Source organism: Podarcis tiliguerta (assembly GCF_965153285.1).
Source record: "Podarcis tiliguerta genome assembly, chromosome: 7".
In the NCBI taxonomy this organism is placed as follows: domain Eukaryota; kingdom Metazoa; phylum Chordata; class Lepidosauria; order Squamata; family Lacertidae; genus Podarcis; species Podarcis tiliguerta.
Genome location: NC_139540.1, coordinates 992,751 through 1,011,359, shown reverse-complemented (window position 1 = coordinate 1,011,359; position 18,609 = coordinate 992,751). Strand labels below are relative to the sequence as shown.

General features: G+C 50.5%; 2 protein-coding genes across 3 annotated transcripts in view; one reads left to right on the top strand and one right to left on the bottom strand.

The window, feature by feature from the left end:
• Positions 1–695: 695 nt before the first annotated feature.
• On the bottom strand, positions 696–10,621 carry FBXL6 (F-box and leucine rich repeat protein 6). Of its 2 annotated transcripts, XM_083449043.1 has the most exons (10): positions 10,551–10,621; positions 7,930–8,514; positions 7,486–7,641; positions 7,234–7,297; positions 6,478–6,609; positions 6,206–6,313; positions 4,192–4,305; positions 3,454–3,685; positions 2,185–2,434; positions 696–1,176 (listed from the first exon to the last, which is right to left on the bottom strand). In XM_083449043.1, exons 2-10 carry the CDS (start codon positions 8,460–8,462, stop codon positions 1,008–1,010), a joined length of 1,758 nt encoding a protein of 585 aa, XP_083305169.1. In that variant the 5' UTR covers positions 8,463–8,514; positions 10,551–10,621; the 3' UTR covers positions 696–1,007. The 2 variants fall into 2 exon arrangements, with proteins under 2 accessions (XP_083305169.1, XP_083305170.1); XM_083449044.1 differs by lacking the exon at positions 10,551–10,621 and having other exon boundaries at positions 7,930–8,534.
• Positions 10,622–11,304: 683 nt separating this feature from the next.
• SLC52A2 (solute carrier family 52 member 2) overlaps positions 11,305–18,609 on the top strand; it is a 29,152-nt gene continuing 21,847 nt past the window's right edge. Inside the window, exons 1-4 of the mRNA XM_083450302.1 lie at positions 11,305–12,475; positions 12,590–12,651; positions 12,956–13,094; positions 17,029–17,175. The gene's annotated coding sequence lies outside the window, so the exon portion shown is untranslated. The remainder of the gene's footprint in view (positions 12,476–12,589; positions 12,652–12,955; positions 13,095–17,028; positions 17,176–18,609) is intronic.

Genomic DNA, 18,609 nt, shown 5'->3' with positions numbered 1-18,609 from the left:
CCTCTGCAGAATCACACAGGAACATGCTTAATTCAAGGAGTAACACACACACACACACCCCGTGCCTCCCACTTCACTTTCTCCTCCCCAAGAGCTGAACATAAGACCAACTCTCACCAACCTGAATGGGAAGCTTGCTAGAGTTAAAGCAGGATGTCATTCATTTATTTATTTAAAACAGTTGTATACCACTGTGCCATAAAAATACGTATCAAAGCGCTTTAGAGCAGTAAAACATAAACCAGTACAATAAAAGCCATGTTAAGAAGATAAAAACAGACATCCATTGACTATTGTGGAATGATATTAATTGCCTGCACAGGACAGGCCTGGCAGAACAGGAAAGCTTTCAGCAGGCATATGAAAGTTGGCACAGAAGGCACTCACTGAATCTCTAGTAGGAGAGAGTTCCACAGGACTGGGCCAATGACACTAAAAGCTCGCTAAAGGATCTTCTAAATCACATCCCTGACATGGGTGGGCAAAACAAGTCAACGTTCAATGGCAGCAACTTCCCCCAGATGTTACGAATAGCAGCTCCCCCTTATCTTCCTAGTCTAGATTGGACAAAGTGTTTTTAGGGGGTCCAGCTGCAAGGATAAGAAAACATCCGGAAGTTGCTGGATAACTCCTGTTTGAGCAACCAGCTTTCTACAACCCAGGCCCAGAGAGAACACAGAGTCACACCCACTGTGCAAATTTTAAAAAACTCTTTTATTCTGGTAGAGTTTGGAGCTACAAACAATAGAAAAGACAACAGAAATAAGTTACAAAAAAGGTGGGGACAAAGCAAGTAGAATGTTTCCCCTCCCAGTAGTGCAGCGAGAACATCACAGTCTCTTTTCTCCTTGCAAGGGACAGATCCTGCACCTCTGCTGCCTTGAGAAAGGTGTAAGACCCCTGCCTTGAGAAAGGTGTAGGTGCTGAAAAGGACAGGAACTTGGCTTGCTGAGGCAAGGAGAGGCAGAACTGATCCTCCTGTTACGGTATTCCTGGAGAGGCAGCTGCTATGAGGCATCTCCTGGTGTGGCTGGCTCTTCCGAGCTGGTCAGGAGCTGCTGCAAACACTGCCGGATTTCACCGTAACCCCGGTACACCTTCTTCATGCCCCGTGGCAAATGGCGGCAGGATGACAGGTTGAGGTAGCTGAGAGCAGGGCAGCTGGCAATCAGGGTGCTTATGGGGGGAAGGAAAGGAGATCAATGTTAAGCTCCTTCTCAACCTTTCTGGTGTGGGGAATTGGCAAAACATTAGATTATCACAAGGCCACTCGTAATGTGAAGGTCAGAAACAGGAAGAAACACCAACAGGGTTCCAAAGGGCTGACATGCCTGTGCTTTTCCCCTGAAGGCCACAACTCTGATCAACCCAAAGCTTGGAGAAAGATGCACATGCCTTCCAAAATGTCTCAAATGGATTGAAAACAAGAGATTCCATAAATGTGAAAACCGTGCAAAGTTCCTCCCAACTACTCAGGAATGTGGCTTCCGTCCCATCGGGGACAGGGGGCTTGTGGGTGGGAAAGCTGGCCTGAAAAGCAGCCATTATTCGGGCCAGGCCTGCCAACAAGAGAATTCTGCCGGTTGCAGCATTCGGGCCTAGAGCTCAAGCCAATGGACTGAAGTGGGTGTGGGCATTCCCAAGGTAGACTTGCCTGCCAGGCAAACCGAAGCCACCGCAGGGAGCAACATTCAGCAGAGGAGTGGCACTTGCTACTTTTGTGAGTGGCACTTGCTACTTTTTGGTCTAACCATGCTACACAAACCAGAAGAAATCCACCGCCTCTGCTTTTGTACTATTGGCAGTCATCTACACAGCTGCCTTTCAGCACCAGACAGAGGGTGCTTTCATTTCCCCAAAGATCCAGATAGTGATGAAACTGTTTTTGACTATTGCTGTTTTATTTTCTTTAAAAAATTATTAAGATGTATGTTTTAAGCCATAGTGAAATTGTTTGCTTGAAGGGTTATGGATATTAAATTATATAGATATATTCAACAGCAGCAAGACACAGCCCAGAAGTGGTTCTGTCCACAGATTCTCACCGTTCCTCTAAGGAAGGCAGCACCCAAGTAGTATATAAGTGGCCCCCACATTGTTTTCCTCAAGAGTTGAAGAGAGCTGGGTTGGGACCTAGTTGGAGGAGGGGGAAAGATGATCTCAGGGGGAAACCCCGCGGCTCACCTGACTGTATGGAGGGCAGCCTTGGTTCCCGTGAGGTTGAGGGAGCGCAGGACTGGCTCCCCTCTGGCGCTGTCTCCCTGAGTGAAGGCAGCCATTGCTTGCTCCAGATCACTTTCGCTGAAGCTCTGCCCGGTCAGATCCAGCTCTCTCAAGCTATGGTTCCACTTCCAGGTGATGAGGGGGCTGCCTTGGAGGGGCAGGTGCAGGTGGCTGGCACTACAGTACAGGCCCAGGTAGAGCTGCTCTAGGTCTGCGGAAGACATCTGGTGTCAGGAGGGATAAGCGTAGTGACAACAAGGAAACATACAATGATTAAATAATAAAATCACATGATACAACCGCCACGGGGATGTATCTTACACCAAACAGGGTTGGAAGGCCATACTCATTATCCAGTGATAAAGCCATGTTTCACTGAAACAGATATCATCGCTACCGCCACTGCTTTTGACTGGGGCAGTCCTGTTTTAGATAACTTCTAAAAATCCCATGTACCATCCTCTTGCCATAAACTGCAGGCCGGACAACTCTGCTAAGGGCCCCTTATGAGGTGGCCAAGAGGACCTTCCTACACCCAAGATCTGTGTAGTCTCAACTTCATGTGCCTAAGACTACACACGACAACAGCAGAGCTGTGTGCTCCACACACACAATTTACTTCCCTGTGGTTTTGCATTCAAACTCCCCCTTCCCCTCCCTCAGGTCTTTTGGGGGAATAGATGCCTGACAGAATGGCTGCACAGAGATAATGCCCACAGAAGGGGAGGGCCCAGCTTCCTACACAAGCATGGCACCCATATTGAAGAGGAGACCTTATTCCCTCAGGCAGCAGCCCAGCAGTACAGTGGTACCTCGGGTTACATACGCTTCAGGTTACAGACTCCGCTAACCCAGAAATAGTGCTTCAGGTTAAGAACTTTGCTTCAGGATGAGAACAGAAATCCTGCTCTGGCGGCAGCAGGAGGCCCCATTAGCTAAAGTGGTGCTTCAGGTTAAGAACAGTTTCAGGTTAAGAATGGACCTCCGGAACGAATTAAGTACTTAACCTGAGGTACCACTGTATTAGGTAATGACTCAACTCAGCATAAGGGAGCTCCTAAAAGGAGGAGTCCCAACACGCAGGTTATAAATGACTGAGCCAGGTCTTGCTTTAAACAAGCAGATTTGCCAACTAAGGTAAGTATGAGCATGAGTGATGGGATGATGATAATTAGGCTGCCCAGAAAGTGGCCTAGAAAACACAGAGGCAACAGATCCTTCCACACCCACCTGGACAGGGCAGCAGCTCCAACCCCTTGGGGGTGACACGGAAGCAGCCGCGCAGGTCGAGCACACGGAGTCGGCTCGAAGTGCACAGGATCCGTTTCAGCATGCTGTCGTCGACGAAGGAGAAAGAGGTTGTGGCCAGGCACAGCTCCTGCAGCTGCGGGAAGCCAGGGGAAGTGGGAGCCGAGCGGGGAATGGGCTTTGGATAGCAGATGAGGTTGAGCAAGCGCAAGACCTGGAAGGAAGAAGCAGAACAGGAGGGTCAGGAGGGCAGCCCTGAGCTCTGAATTACTCATCAGCCACAGGGCAAGGAGACACCAAACCCAAATCCCTGCCCCGAGGGAGAATCTTCCCCCGTGAGTTCCTCTCTCAGACATACCAACAAATAAAGCCACACCCACCGTGCATCTGTGGAGTGGTTAAAAACTCCAGGTGACTCAAGAAGGAAGCCAAGCCATGCCATCTGTTACCGGATAATTGGAAGGGGGGGAGAGAGACCCCCCCACTTGCCTCTCCACACCACAAAGCAAAGACTCTCTGCTGCACATTATCAAACCATTCACTCACTCACAAACCACACAGAGGTATTTCCCTGTTCTGGCTGAAGTCTCTTGCTTGTGACCCCCGACCTGAACCCAAGGGAGTCAAGGTCAGGCGACTGTGGGGTGCTCCAAGGTCTCCCTGTTACCCATCTCAGAATAAGAGAAGGCAGCCCCACAACCCCAGTTAATCCACACACACCTGCAGCTGTGGACAAGCTACTTGAAGCTGCTCAATTGGAAGCTGGAAGTGCTGCGTACTTTGCTCTATCTCTGTGTTCACCTCTAGAAGCTGCAGTTCTGGGCAGCTGCCATTCTGGAAAGAAAAGTCAGATATAAATGACAACCGAAAATGGCCCTGGGATCCAGCAGGACTAGTTAAAACCTAGATTCTGTGAGAAGGTCTGATCCTGCATGCCCACCAGCCTAGCCTCAGACAACAGTGGGGTATGAAGTCAAGCTTTCTCTAAAGATCTCAGCTGGTGATCAGTCTTGCTTGGACTACTGCAATGCGCTCTACGTGGGGCTACCTTTGAAGGAGACCCGGAAACTACAACTAATCCAGAATGCGCCAGCCAGACTGGTGACTGGGAGCGGCCGCCGAGACCATATAACACCGGTCTTGAAAGACCTACACTGGCTCCCAGTATGTTTCTGAGCACAATTCAAAGTGTTGGTGCTGACCTTTAAAGCCCTAAAGAGCCTTGGCCCAGTAGACCTGAAGGAGTGTCTCCACCCCATCATTCTGCCTGGACACAGAGGTCCAGCGCCGAGGGCCTTCTGGCGGTTCCCTCCTTGCAAGAAGCCAAGTTACAGGGAACCAGGCAGAGGGCTTTTTCGGTAGTGGCACCTGCTGTGTGGAACGCCCTCCCACCAGATGTCAAAGAGAAAAATAACATCTGAAGGCAGCCCTGTTTAGGGAAGCTTTTAATGTTTAATAGGTTATTGTATTTTAGTGTTCTGTTGGAAGCCGCCCAGAATGGCTGGGGAAACCCAGCCAGATGGGCGGGGTATAAATAATAAATTATTATTATTATTATTATTACTACTACTACTACTACCATATGCCAGGAAGTGTTCCTTCAGACACCCTGAGCCAACGCTGTTCTTAATACAGTGGTACCTCTAGTTACGAACTTAATTCATTCCGGAGGTTGTACATGATTAGAAGTAAAAAACAGCATTTTGAACTGGGGCCGGAAACTGACTGTGAGCCAATGCAGCTCAAAAAGAATAAGGGTTCACAACTTTCTTCTCCGGTACCTCCCCTTATGATAAAGAGACATTTCCTACCTTGTGAACCCATTTAGTCAATCCCATTCTGGCACCTTTTTATTTAACTCGTGGCACACCAGATGTTGGACATCCAACTCCCATTGGCTTCAGCCAGATGGCCAATGGTTAGGGTTGATGGGAGATGCAGCCTCTGCCCCCCCCCCCCAATTCCCAGTTTAAGAATAAATACATTTACACCCAGTGTTTCCATTGACAAGTTCATGGGAGGGGGGCTTGGATAAACTAAATGCTTTAAGCTGCTAGGGTGGACAAGAGTCAAGCATTCGGGTGGTTTGCCTCAAACTTTCCTAGGATCTTTTTCACATCCTCAAGCTGAACAAACTGAAAAAATATGCACCACAAAACCTCCAGAGTGTAGTCCTTAAGAGACTTCCTTTTTGGATGTGAGCTGCAGTACTTGAACTACACATCATTAAAATCATTACATTTTTATACAATACTCCTAACGGGCAAAGTTTTTGTGCACATTGCGCCCCTCACCTGTCTTTACAACTCTATGGAGTTGGCCACCCAGGAAGAGAGGCACATGACAAATGCAACATGAGCCTGAGAGTCCATTGGATAAGCAATTCTATTTATTACCTTGGTTCTTCCAGATCCAAGGCTCTACCCCTTGGACCACACTCTCTCTCCAACCCTAACCTTAGGAGCAAAAGTGAACGAGAGACTGCAAAGCACTTTATTTCCAAAAAATGGAAAGGTTTTCAAGCGCAGCCTAAGGATTGCATCTGCTGGGGGTGTTTCAGTTCTGCATGTCCTGCGCTGAGTCCCAGGGGGCTGAACTAAATGCACTATGCGTCCACTCCATCATTTGTGAGCTGCCCCCTCAGGGAGGATTGCTCCCCAGCCAGAGATTCAAGATTGTTTACAATAGTTATTCTGTGACGAGCCAATCCCTCCATGGGGTTTCAGCTGTTTACCAAAAGCACAGAAAAAATGGCATTCAGCCGGCTGCTGTACGTTAGCCATAAATGGCGGATCCGAGAGCCAGCAGCTTCCAGAAAGCTGACCACGGCCGAAGGGTCAACCTGGAAACACAGAAGAGAGATATCAGTTATGAAACTCAATATTGCAACCAATCTGCAGCTGAACATCTACAAGAGAAGGCAGTGGGATCCGGGTTCAAGCCAGCGGAATCCAGGAATTCTGCCCTCTCCGTGAGACACTACCTTGCAGCACAGCCACCATTCACCTGAGAATTCTGCAAGTTCAGGCTTTCCAGTTGCGGGCAGCATCCGGCCAGTGTGCACAGAGACTCCGTGGTCACCCCACGGCAATGGGACAGCTTGAGAGATGCAAGGAGTGGGCAGGATTTGCCAATTGCCTAAATAGTCCCGGACAGGAAAGGGAGATTAGTTGACAGAAGATACCTTGCCTCAGGTGTCAAGGTGTTCTACATTGTAAGAACACATTAACCTTGCCTCCGGCATGAATGTGCTCTATACATTACGGAAAAACACAGCACTAGATCACAAAAATTAAACAAAACGGTAGCAGTTGTCTTGTTTTGCATCTTTTGCCCACTTCCAAAATTCGGGTTTTTGCATGCCAGTAAAAAGGATGCGGGTGGCACTGTGGGTTAAACCGCAGAGCCTAGGGCTTGCCGATCAGATGGTCACCGGTTCGAATCCCCGTGACGGGGTGAGCTCCTGTTGCTCTGTCCCAGCTCCTGCCAACCTAGCAGTTCGAAAACACATCAAAGTGCAGGTAGATAAATAGATACCGCTCCGGCGGGAAGATAAACGGCGTTTCTGTGCACTGCTCTGGTTTCTCCAGAAGCAGCTTAGTCATGCTGGCCACATGACCCAGAAGCTGTACACTGGCTCCCTCAGCCAATAAAGTGAGATAAGCGCCGCAACCCCATAGTTGGCCACGACTGGACCTAATGGTCAGGGGTCCCTTTACCTTTACCTTTAAAAAGGCATAAGATTGCAGTAGCCTCACCCACCTTCAGGACAAAAGGCACGTGGCTTTTCCAGTGGCAAAGAGCAAAGTCTCGGAGGTGAGAAAACCTGCAAGGAGCAAGCGCATAAAATGATTCCGCGTTCCGGACCTGCTGCATATAGGCTCCAGAGGAGCAGGGAGACAGCTAGGGAAGCCACAGAGTCACTGCCAAAGAAAAGGGGGTGAAATCCGGCAGGTGACTTATGCTCCTCACATACAAAGACTGCATCCCCCACAAAGAAAAGCAAATACTCACCGGTTGGCAACCAGCCACCCCATTGTGTCCAGGACTTTCTTCTCTAGAACAGAATGTTTCTGGCCTGGGGCAACCCAGCAGTGGCCAACAGTCACCTTCTGCCAAAGCACAGGGTTGGAAGCTGCTCCATACCAGAGACGGCACACGCGGGCCACCCTAGAGAGAAAACCAGCAATGACTGTCACGTCTCACAGGGCCACTGCGCATTACAGGTACTCACTGTGAGTAATCTGGCAAAATAATACATGCTCTATGGCTGCCTTTGCCAAGCTGGTGCCCTCCAGATGTTTGGGACTACAACTCCCATCAGTCCCAGCCCGCACAGCACAGGCCACACCACGAGGCCAGCACCAGGTTGACAAAGGCTGCTCTGTGGGATCTCTTGCTTCTCCTCAGGCAAGATGCTTTCCCACCCCTTGGCTGTGGCCCCAGTGCTCCATTTACCTACAGAGGAACGGCACTGAGCCTTCCGATGCCACAACATGGTGGAATATCTGGACCAGGATCTCCACCGGGAGGCACTCGCCCCAGGAACTTCCACTTGCTGGCTGGGTGCTGAGGGGGAAGGCCTTGCTTTCTTCTCCTTGATCCTCAGCAGCCACATGCCGGTTTCCCAAAGTCTCTTCTTTTACGCGTTTCCTCCCGTGCGTTGCCTGCTTCTTCAGTCCCTTCTTCTTCTGCTGCTGCTTCTGCTTCCCTTTCTTCTTGGGCACTTTCCGGAGCGGCCGCTGTCGTGCCTCCTCCACGTTGGAAACTATCAGCAGCATGTCATTGTCCGTCTCGTGCACAAGGTAATGAGGGGCAACTCTCCGCGGGGCTTTGCGAGCCGCCTTCTTCTTCTTCGTCTTCTTTGCTGGGGCCTGGCCGGCATGCCCCGCCTTCCCACTCACTTCTGCCCCCCTCTTGCGGGGAACCCGTCTCAGAGAAGAGGGGGGCATCCCTGGAGACAGCTCACTCCCTCCAGGCTTCTCATCCATGCTGGCCTTCTCATTTATGGTGGCTCATAAGGGGGTGTCCAGTGAATTCTTCCTGGGGAAATGTAAAAGAACAACCATTGTGGCAAGAAGGGATAACAGAATTTATATACCCCTGGTGGTTATACAGTCATACCTCGAGTTGAAGTAACTTCAAGTTAAGTATTTTTTCGGGTTGCGCTCTGCGGCGACCCAGAAGTAACAGAGCACGTTAGTTCCAGCTTTCATTGTTCACGCATGCGCACTCAAAATGACATCACGCGCATGCGCGCAAGCGGTGAAACACGACCCGCGCAGATGCGTCTTATGTTTACTTCAGGATGCGAATGGGGCTCCGGAATGGATCCCGTTCGTATCCAAAGGTAACACTGTACAGTTCTTTTCCCCCAAGTCCTTGAAATGTACTATTTCAGTAAGTCATAAAGCAGGCCTGCCTCATTATTCCCATGTTGTGTGTGTGCGCACAAACACACACGTGTCCATGGCAGTTGCTTAAGGCCACATCGTGAGCTTATGGCTCAGCTGAGCTGGGGCTTCCACCTCACAGCTCCTATTTGCAACTAGAATCTTCTCTACATTCAAGGAAGTCTAAGGTCTGACTCTGGGCAGCCTTGCCTAGAGCAAGAAGCCACCCCCTTCTTTATTATGGCCACACCTGAACCACTGAGGATTACAGACTTCCTGCTGCCAGGGCACAAGCGGGCTTCCAGAGCCACCTTTCCTGCCGAATGCCAATGGAGTGGCTGGGGAAACCCAGCCAAATGGGCGGGGTATAAATAATAATAATAATAATAATAATAATATTTTAAAAATTGCCTATAGGGCATGAGAGAGTAGCTCAAGGACCCTCTTCTTCCTCCCCCTGGTGCCCAGCCATCAACGCTCAGCCTCTTCTTGCTTTGGCTGGGGAAATCGCAGCCGCCAAGGGAGCCAGGTGCTGGAGAGTTTGGCCCTGTTATAAGAATTTTAAGGTCATATATATATGACCTTAAATAAATAAGTGTTCATAAAAGGATGGAGGGGGTGTGGGAACCTTCCCATTGTCTCAGGAAGTGGGTAATCACCAGGCAATCAGATAAGGCATTATCAGAAAACCTGCCAGACAGGAAAAACAACAACACTCAAATTTCTGTTGTAGACCGCCTTTTCTGTGATGTATGTATGATGTATGGAGGAGTGGTCTTGAACTACAGGGTGGCAATTTCAAAAGTCTATACAAGGCCTTGTGCGCCATTGTTCTGGGTTCCTCTCCCTCCTGGAGAGCCAGTGTGGTGTGGTGGTTAAGAGCGATAGACTTGTAATCTGGTGAACTGGGTTTGCTTCCCCGCTCCTCCACCTGCAGCTGCTGGGTGACCTTGGCCAGTCACACTTCTCTGAAGTCTCTCAGCCCCACTCACCTCACAGAGTGTTTGTTGTGGGGGAGGAAGGAAAAGGAGAATGTGAGCCGCTTTGAGACTCCTTCGGGTAGTGATAAAGCAGGATATCAAATCCAAAACTCTTCTCCTTCTTCTTCTTCTTCCTGCGTGTGGTGAGTGAGGTCCCTGTTGCAACAGCTCAATAAAGATCCGGCTTACTGGCTGCTCTGCTTCTCACTATTCTCTGCTTGGCCTCTGTTCTTTTCTCCTACCAATAGGGAACCCACGTCAGGCCTCCACAGGGCCTCTTGGACGCCCCCTAAGGGGAAAAGGGCAGGTTTTGTTCCCCGCAGCCCCTCAGATATGGACCAAGGGAGCCCGGAGGACTCTGGGAAGGAGGAGCTGCTCCTTGGTCAAGGGCGCCGCGGGGCATTGTGGGAAGGCAGCCCGGGCTGAGGGGCGCGCAGGGGATGCTGGGAAAGAGCCGCGGAGGGACGAGGGCTGCTCCTGAGAAAGCGACCCAGGCCAAGGCGCCGCGGGGCATTGTGGGAAGGCGGCTGCGCTGCCCGGCCAGGCGCGCGCGGAGGAGCCTGGGAAGGCGGGGGTGGGCGCGGGGCATTGTGGGCCGCCGGGAGGGAAGGGCCCCCCCCAGGGCCCGCTGGGCATTGTGGGAAGGAGCACGTCGGCGCGGGGGATGCCGGGACGGGGGCCGAGCGGAGGCCCGCCGCGCGCTTACCTGGCCTGCGGGGCTTCCGCCGCGTCCCCTCAGCCGGGGCGGGGCTCCCGGAGGAAGGGGCGGGGCTTCCGCGGGGGGCGGGGCCTCCAGGCTGCGTCCCGGTCGCCGCCGACGCCGCCGGCAGCACGTGAGTCGCCCGTAAGTCGCCTTCCCGGGCAAACGGCGCCTGCTCGCCCCCCCCGGGGGTCTCCCTCCCCCCCTCGAGTGGCCCCTCCCCGCAACTCCCCCCGCGCCCCCCCGAGACCGACCTTCCCCCGGGGTGGGAGTTGGGCCTCCGCCGGGAGACTCGGGCGGCTCTCCTCTGAGGAGACCCCTTGGCGCAGCAGCGGGGGAGGCGAGGAGAGGCTTCGCTTTCCGGCAGGCCGGGACCCCTCGAGGTCATCCGGCGAATCTCGGCGGGGTTCCCCGTGACGTCGGGAGAGCCCTCCGGCCCTCAGAAAGGGCTTCCCCATCTCCTTTCTGAAGCCCCGGGATCGGGTCCTGCCCTCCGGAGCGGGAGGAAGCCCGCGGGGTCAGGCCGGGACAGGCGCCCCGGAAAGTTCCTTCAGGAGGGAGGCCGTGGGAAGGGCCGGATCAGAGGCAAAGTCTGCCTGGTGCGGCGCCCTTTGTCCCTCAGGGACCCGCCAAACAGGCATGACAGGCAGGGTAGAAATGTAATTATTATTATTATTAATAATAATGGCTGTTTGTTTTCCCCACCTGACAGCCCAGTCATCGATATTCAGTGGTATAGTTCCTCTGAACATGGAGGTTCTGTTTAGACAGAACAGCTTATGGCTGGAAATAGTTCTGTCACCCTCCGTGAATTTGTCTAATCCCCTTTCAAAGCTGCCTAAGCCTGTAGCCATTGCCTCTTCTCAGGGCGCCGAGTTCCATAACTTAATTCTGGATTTTGTCTGCTCTGAAATCAATTTTTCTGGCCTGAATTCTAAAATTATGAGAGAGGGAGGAAAACCTGTCCCTGTCTGCCTTCTTTACACTGTGCATAATTTTGTAAGCCATCATGGCTTTCCTTAACCTTTTTTTCCTTTTCTAAACTAACATGAGGCACTCATGCCAAGCACTTTACTCTTTCCTAGTAGGGAAGATGTTCTTTGCCCTTGGTCACACTGGCTGCCCTTTTCTGCATCTACAATTCATTTTTTGAGATGTGACCAGAACTGAACACATTATTCCCAGTGTGGTTGCACCGTAGATTTGTGTAAAGCCAAGATTCTGGCCGTCATGTTTTCTGTACCTTTCCTGATAACGCTGAGCACAGAATTTTCCTTCTCCCTCACCCTGAGTTATTGCATATTAAATTGACATTTTCATTGAGTTACCCACCAGTGATCTCTTTCCTGGTCAGTCACTGCCTGTTCAGACCCCAGGACTGTGTACACGAAGGGTTTGGGGGGTGTTTGCCCTTTTAATGCCCATTCAGCCGCTTTGGAGAGGGGCTTTGGGGACTCTCTGAAGGCCACTTGGCCTTTTGCCATCCTGAGTAATTTGTTGTTATCTACAGACTAGGTCACTCTGCTGCTCACTCCTGGCTCCAGATAAGTTACATACAAGTTCAAAAGCACAAGTCCTCTAGACTAGAGGCTCAGCTTCTTACTTCCCTCCATTGTGGGACCTGTCTGCTTACTGCTACCATCTGCTTCCTATTCTTTGCCCAGGTGCTAAATCACGGGAGGCCCTTTTCTTTCATCCCTTGTGTTGTGCCTCTTAGACTTCAAAGTGTAGAAATATTCTTTGTTTTTGCTGCAGCAGACTTACTCCGTTTCCTGTTTGGAAGCTCTTGATAAAGTTCTCACTTGGAGTTGTAAAGGGCAATGAGTAACTTCTTAAGGGATGAGGAGCAAAGTCTGCTGCTGTGCTACTGGGGAGCTTGCAGCTGCCTGGTTCAGAGAAAGGCTGATGGGAGCAGGGATGTCCCAATTTAGGTGCTGAGGGTATTAGAGAAATTAGCTTAATGGCTTGGTGGAGGTGGCAAGTAAGAATTGCAGGGGGCATTGAGAGAATCTGGAGAGATTGATGAGAACTCCTCTGTTTTGTAGTACCCCACAATGAAGATTTGGCTGGAGGAGAGAGCAGGGGAAGAAGGACATGCATTGAAAGAGTGAGTTACCCTTTTGGTCTTACGTCTTACATTTGCACCTTAGCCTTATTCTTAAGGCAAGTATAAGGAACATATTTGGCCCTCCATGATGTGCTCCAACTCCTACCTGACAGTGGACAGTTCTAGCTGGGGCAGATGGGAGTTGAAGTCCAACAACACCGGGAAGACCACCATTTGTGCAGAAGGAGACAGGGACCTGTCCAAGGCCATCAAGCTGAGCAGGAATTCGACTCTGGTCACCACCTTCATTCCAGCAGCACATGCTGGCTTTCGATTCTGCTGCTGATAGGCTCTGTGCTTCCAGGTTCCTTGACCCAGGAGAAGTTAGCTGGTGTTGCTGTGACATCGCTTGAACTTTCCGTCCTCCTTGGTGGCCGACCTCAGAAGTGATGCTTCTCCCTCCGCAGTCTCCCAGAGGGGTTTGCGCCTGAGACTGGTGGAAGGTAAGGTTTCTGTGCCTCTTCTCTTTCCAGTTACAGGTAGGTAGCCGTGTTGGTCTGCCGTAGTCGAAACAAAATAAAAACATTCCTTCCAGTAGCGCCTTAGAGACCAACTAAGTTTGTTATTGGTATGAGCTTTTGTGTGCATGCACACTTCTTCAGATACACTGAAACAGAAGTTGTCAGCAGGTTTACCACACCTATCAGCCAACCATCCATTCTCACCACCCTTCTGAGTGATACCCCTCCCCACCCTCTCACTATATATAAGGGTTCTGTTTCAGTGTATCTGAAGAAGTTTGCATGCACACGAAAGCTCATACCACGAACAAACTTAGTTGGTCTCTAAGGTGCTACTGGAAGGAATTTTTCCCCCTTTCCCTTCTCTTTCTGCCTCCCTCGACGTTGGCAGTTGGGAATGTTTCAGGCAGGAATGCAAGAGAGCGTTGTGCAACTTATTTATGCAGATGAGGCCCATCCCTAGAATGTGCAGAAATAAATTTGAAAAGTGCCGTGGGGGTGGGGGCAGCTTCTTGCCTGTTGGGGCTGGATTTTGGCAGGGAGAGCAGATGTTGGTGGTGCCGTTATGGAATTGGACATACTCCCAATTTCTGTTCCTTTCAGGCAGGAGGCAACTTGCTCCATGGCAGACGAGGCAGCCTGCCTGCCATTTTCCCTTCTAAGGCAAACTTGTTTTGGTGAAGGGAAGCGGTGCTGGAGCATCAGCTATCCCTGCACAAGGGGCTTCTTTGAGCAGGCCAAGGTCCTCCTCTGCTTTCATCTGCAAATCCGTGTGTCTCGTACCAGGGTCCGAAACTCCCATTGTTCTAGGCGCATTTTGCCACAGGGAATTTAATTAGCGCAAGCAGTTTCTGAGCTCTGGGTGCAGTACTGCACTTGAGATTCCATAGTAAAAGTGCAGAGTGGAAGGAAAGGAGGACCTTTTTCTGCCTCCCTACTTCCAGCTCCTCTCTGAAGACTGGAGAAGAGACCCTCTTAGGAATATTAGGGGGGTGGGCAGAGGAATGACCACCCCATGTGAAAAATGAACACAATGTTTTATCTGCAGTTCATTTCAGCTGTGTATTCTTGTTATAAAAATGCACGCCTAGACATTCCGTTGTGGTGTCCTTAACCTTGGTTTAAGGTGCCCTTTAGCTCCTGGCTTTCGTGTCTCCATTTCTAATACTGCCTGGTACACATCACTTGGAGAGCACTGTGCTGATTAGGCAGAGAACAGGTGGTGGTTCTGGAACGGTAAACAATCATGGAAAACTGAGGGGAATTACATTGGCCTGTGCCAACATGGGAGTGGTGGCATTAACATCCCAGCGTGTATTTTTGTAAAGTTCGGAGGGGGCTTTTCTTATTCAAGTTGGGGGGAAACTGAGGGGAACATTTTGCTTCCTTTGCGACCGTTGCTTTTGCAAGAACAGGTGGAACGGTCTCTCTTTAGCAACCCGTCTCCTCGGCTGAAGGGAACATAGTTTATTCAGAGAGTAGGAGCATTTGCCTTGACATGTTCTCAGAACGTGTGGTGGGAGGAGCGAGGCCGCATGCACAGGTCCTAACCCCTTCTCAACCAACTCCACCTCCAAGCTTTGCACGTACAGAAGGGAGATCTGAAGCGAGGATCTCTGCAGGTTCAGCTTGTCATCCTCCCAGGTCATCAGAAACCCTAGTGGATTTCTGATGCAATAACTTCCCTCTTCAGACCTTCCCACTTTGCGTGCAAAAGTCTGAAGCTATAGCCAGTGGGGATGGCTAGTCCTGTTCCTCCCTCTCCATGTACGCACAGGACGCTGGGGGAAGGGGCTGTTAGTGCAGGAGAAACTCCAGTTGCAAGATCCTATAGCCTTTCCTGGCAGACAGAACTGGAACCTCCTGACATTAAGGACAGAACTCAGGATGCCACAGACCTTTAAGGTCAAATTGAATACTGAGTGCATGGCAAAGTGATATAAACTCAGATCTACACTTGCTTGCTTTCCAGCCGTTTCGTCTGTCTGTCTTTTACTCATTCAGAAGTATGTCATCCAACAGGGGTGGGGAACCTCCAGCCCCCAGGCCAGGTATGGTCTTACGTGGGTCCCAGTTTGTCCCCCGAGACTGTTTCCACCCTCCGCACAACTTTCATCAAGTTCCCCTTGATAGCACAGCCAGTCACTGCACAAAGCAGGCTGGAAGCCCATCAGCTGATAGTGGCGCCTTCAAGCCCACCGGGTCAGAGGCTTTTCAAAGCATCAAGCAGGGCTCTTTGGGCTCTTTGCAAGCCCCGTGATAATCACCATGCTTGAATTCTTAATCACAGGTCATTGAATCTGACCCTCGCCTATCAACCAGATCAGGTTCCCAACCCCTGCACTCAGGTTAGGCAAATCCTACAGCCGCCTTGTCTTTAAGCAGAAGCCTGGAAGCCAGGAATTGGATGCAGACAAGTAAATGGAGGAGGAAAGGAACTCCCTGCCCTTCCTCTGCCCACAAACCAGGCAGGTTGTTGTCGGAGGAAAACCCAGCATCAAAACGCAGCTCTCTTTAGGGAAGTTTTTAATGCTTGAAGTTTTGTTCTGTTTTTAATGTTCTGTTGAAAGCCGCCCAGAGTGCCTGGGGAAACCTAGCGGGGTAGAAATAATAATAATTATTATCTGTTTTCCTCCTCTGCCAGCCACAAGCAGTCTAGTGAATAAAAAAATCCGGCTAGTAAGGTTTGTGAGCTTATTTACAAGGTTAACCTAGAGGGTTTGAACTTAATTGTGCATCATGTCATTGCATGTTAGCATATCCTGTAGTGATGCCTATGCATGTAATTAAGGGGAATTCTACCCTTTAGTTTGTTACACCATTAAGTGCCATATTTCAGAAGTAAAGTTCACTGCAACCACTGCTCTGCCTGTTATATTTCCAAGTAAGACACCTTTAATGATTTCCACTTATGTAAGTAACTACAAAATACATAACAGATCATTAGCTGCAAGTCAGTTGGATGGAATAGACTTGCAGAGAAATCTGCAGTGTCATGCTCCTTGGCAGAGAATTTACAATTTCATGCTCCTTGTCAGAAAATGATGCTTAGGAGCATCACTTCTAGATAAGGAAAGTCAAGAAACGCCCCTCTTGTCTCTTCATTGCTGATTACACACCCTCCTCAAAGGTAAGGTTTTATTGGGGTGGCAAATCAGGGTGTCAGTGGGCAGGAAAGAACCCTGTTTTGTGCTGCATTTCCGTGCAGAGCCTTGGCTTAAAATGAGCTGAGTCTTTTGGAACTTCTCAGCTATGAATTTTTCACTCCTGTTATTAAATGCAGGGTGTTTGATCACTACAACCTTATGGTAAAAGTGAAGCCACCTTCTCAGTTCTTATTTTTTAAATATTATTCAAGGGGGAAACTTGTGTGAGTGTGTGTCTGAAAGGCAGGGAGGCGCACAGGATTGCAATTCACTGGAGGAAGAGGACACATCAAAACCAGAAACCATGGTGGTGCACAAAACAACCAATGAGGGCACCTTCCGGAAGGGGAAGGGCCATAGCTCAGCACCAGGGCATCTCTGCCTTGCATGCAGAAGGTCCCAGTTTCAAATCCCAGTGGCCCTCCCTCCTCTAGGCCCTCCACTCCACCAAGAGTGCCGAACCTGAAATCCTGGAGAGCCATTGCTTCCAGTCAGCGTAGGCGAGATAACTGAGCCAGACATACTGCAGCTTCCTATCTTCCGCCTGCCTCCTTCGACTCACTGGAGGCCTTGCAGCAGCTCATTGCCGTGGGTGACCCAACTGGTCAGACCAGCCAGGCAGCAGAGGACAGGAGCCCTTTCTCGTGGGCACAAAGGTCTCGGCTTCTCTTTTCCCAGGCAGCCACTGAGCCTCTTTTCCCCTTCAAGAGCTGACTCAACAGTTCAGAGCAGTCCTCTGACTCGGACCCCTCCTTACTCTGTCCATGCAGCCTCTTGCCCAGGTGGCCATCCTCATCTTCCCCCACGCTGACCACGGAAGGACACGAAAGAGAGAGGCTCTAACTGCCGGTCTGTGATTCTTTCTACGCAGAAGCTGATTCCCAGCACATCATCTTTTGTTTAATAATAATAATAAGGTAAGTGGTGTACATTCAGCAACATATTTGGAAAGACAGAAGTACTAACTGGAAGCTGGTTTTTGTTTCCAGTGGTTTTGCTTGGTTTCTGTATAGAATGTGTTATATTGTCTTATACTGATTACTTCTAGTATCGATTTTATGTTTTGCTTGCTGGAAAATCTCAGATAAGGAGGGAGATCTTGGCTACCTGAGTTTTTATAGTATCACTCTGGTTGTGGCCTTCTGCTCTTTCAAACAACTGCTCTTGAAAAGTAGAATACGCCGCCATCTCTTAATGTTGGATTCAGAGTGCAGCCGCAGGCAAGAGAGAATTCTTGTCTAAATTGCATTTCTTTGCTTGATTCATCTTGGGTGCAGAAACTTGGGAATCCTTCCTGCATGCAGCAAGCACCACATTCAGCCCCCAGTTTTAAAATGAGTTGGAGAGGAGAGGAGGCGCTGCCGAAGTCTCTCAGCCCTGGTGGGGCCACTGCCAAACTGGATGTCCTCAGACTAGATAGGCCAAGGCTCTGGCTCTGCTTAAAAAGGCTTCCTCTCATCATCTGCGCATTGGGCCTCTGATTAAATAGAGGTGCATTTCCTCCCCTCCCTCTAGGGATGGCTAGTCTTGTCCCATAAAGTCTCCTGGCATTGCTTATGCTGCAAGATACAACCCTGCTTCAGATTTCCGGACTGGCTGTCTTCACTCAAGGTAAAAGCTGCGTTGCTCTGGACTTTCCATTCCTCTTGGTTCCAAAAGTCAGTTGTCCCCACGGAGCAGCCTCGCGCGTGCTTCCTGAAGCAGGGCATAGTGCGCCCTGCCAGGCATTCTGCAGGCCTCTGAGTATCCTATGTGCAAGCAGGCAGGAGGGATTCACACAGTGCCCTCCCTGCCCCATGGTGCTTTACTGCAGCGTAAAGCTGTGTGCTTGGGGGGGGGAGGCTCTGCCCCAAGGAGCTTGCACTCTAAACCAGTGCTTCTCAAACTTGGGTCTCCAGCTGTTGTTGGACTACAACTCCCATCATGGCCAACCAATGGTCCTGCTAGTGAGGCATGATGGGAGTTGTAGTCCAGCAACAGCTAGAGACCCAAGTTTGAGAAACGCTGCCTAAATCTTCCTTCCCCAGCCTGATGCCCTTCAAGTGTTTTGGAGCGCAGCTCCCTCCAGCCCCAGCCAGCCTGGCCGAGGCCACCAGATTTAGCCATTCCATTTATAACCAGAGCCAGTGTGGTGTAGTGGTTAAGAGCGGTAGTCTCGTAATCTGGGGAACAGGGTTCGCTCCTCTGCTCCTCCACATGCAGCTGCTGGGTGACCTTGGGCCAGTCACACTTCTCTGAAGCCTCTCAGCCCCACTCACCTCACAGAGTGTTTGTCGTGGGGGAGGAAGGGAAAGGAGATTGTGAGCCGCTTTGAGACTCCTTCGGGTAGTGAAAGGCGGGATATCAAATCC

Excerpts from the sequence above, each read along its gene's own strand:
- FBXL6 (XM_083449043.1), bottom strand. The coding sequence starts at position 8,462 with ATGGATGAGAAGCCTGGAGGGAGTGAGCTGTCTCCAGGGATGCCCCCC. Across the intron at positions 6,610-7,233 it reads ACGTGCCTTTTGTCCTGAAG|GCAATTGGCAAATCCTGCCC; the intron begins GTGGGTGAGGCT and ends GGGACTATTTAG. Across the intron at positions 2,435-3,453 it reads GGAGCTGCTGCCCTGTCCAG|ACCTAGAGCAGCTCTACCTG; the intron begins GTGGGTGTGGAA and ends TGTCTTCCGCAG.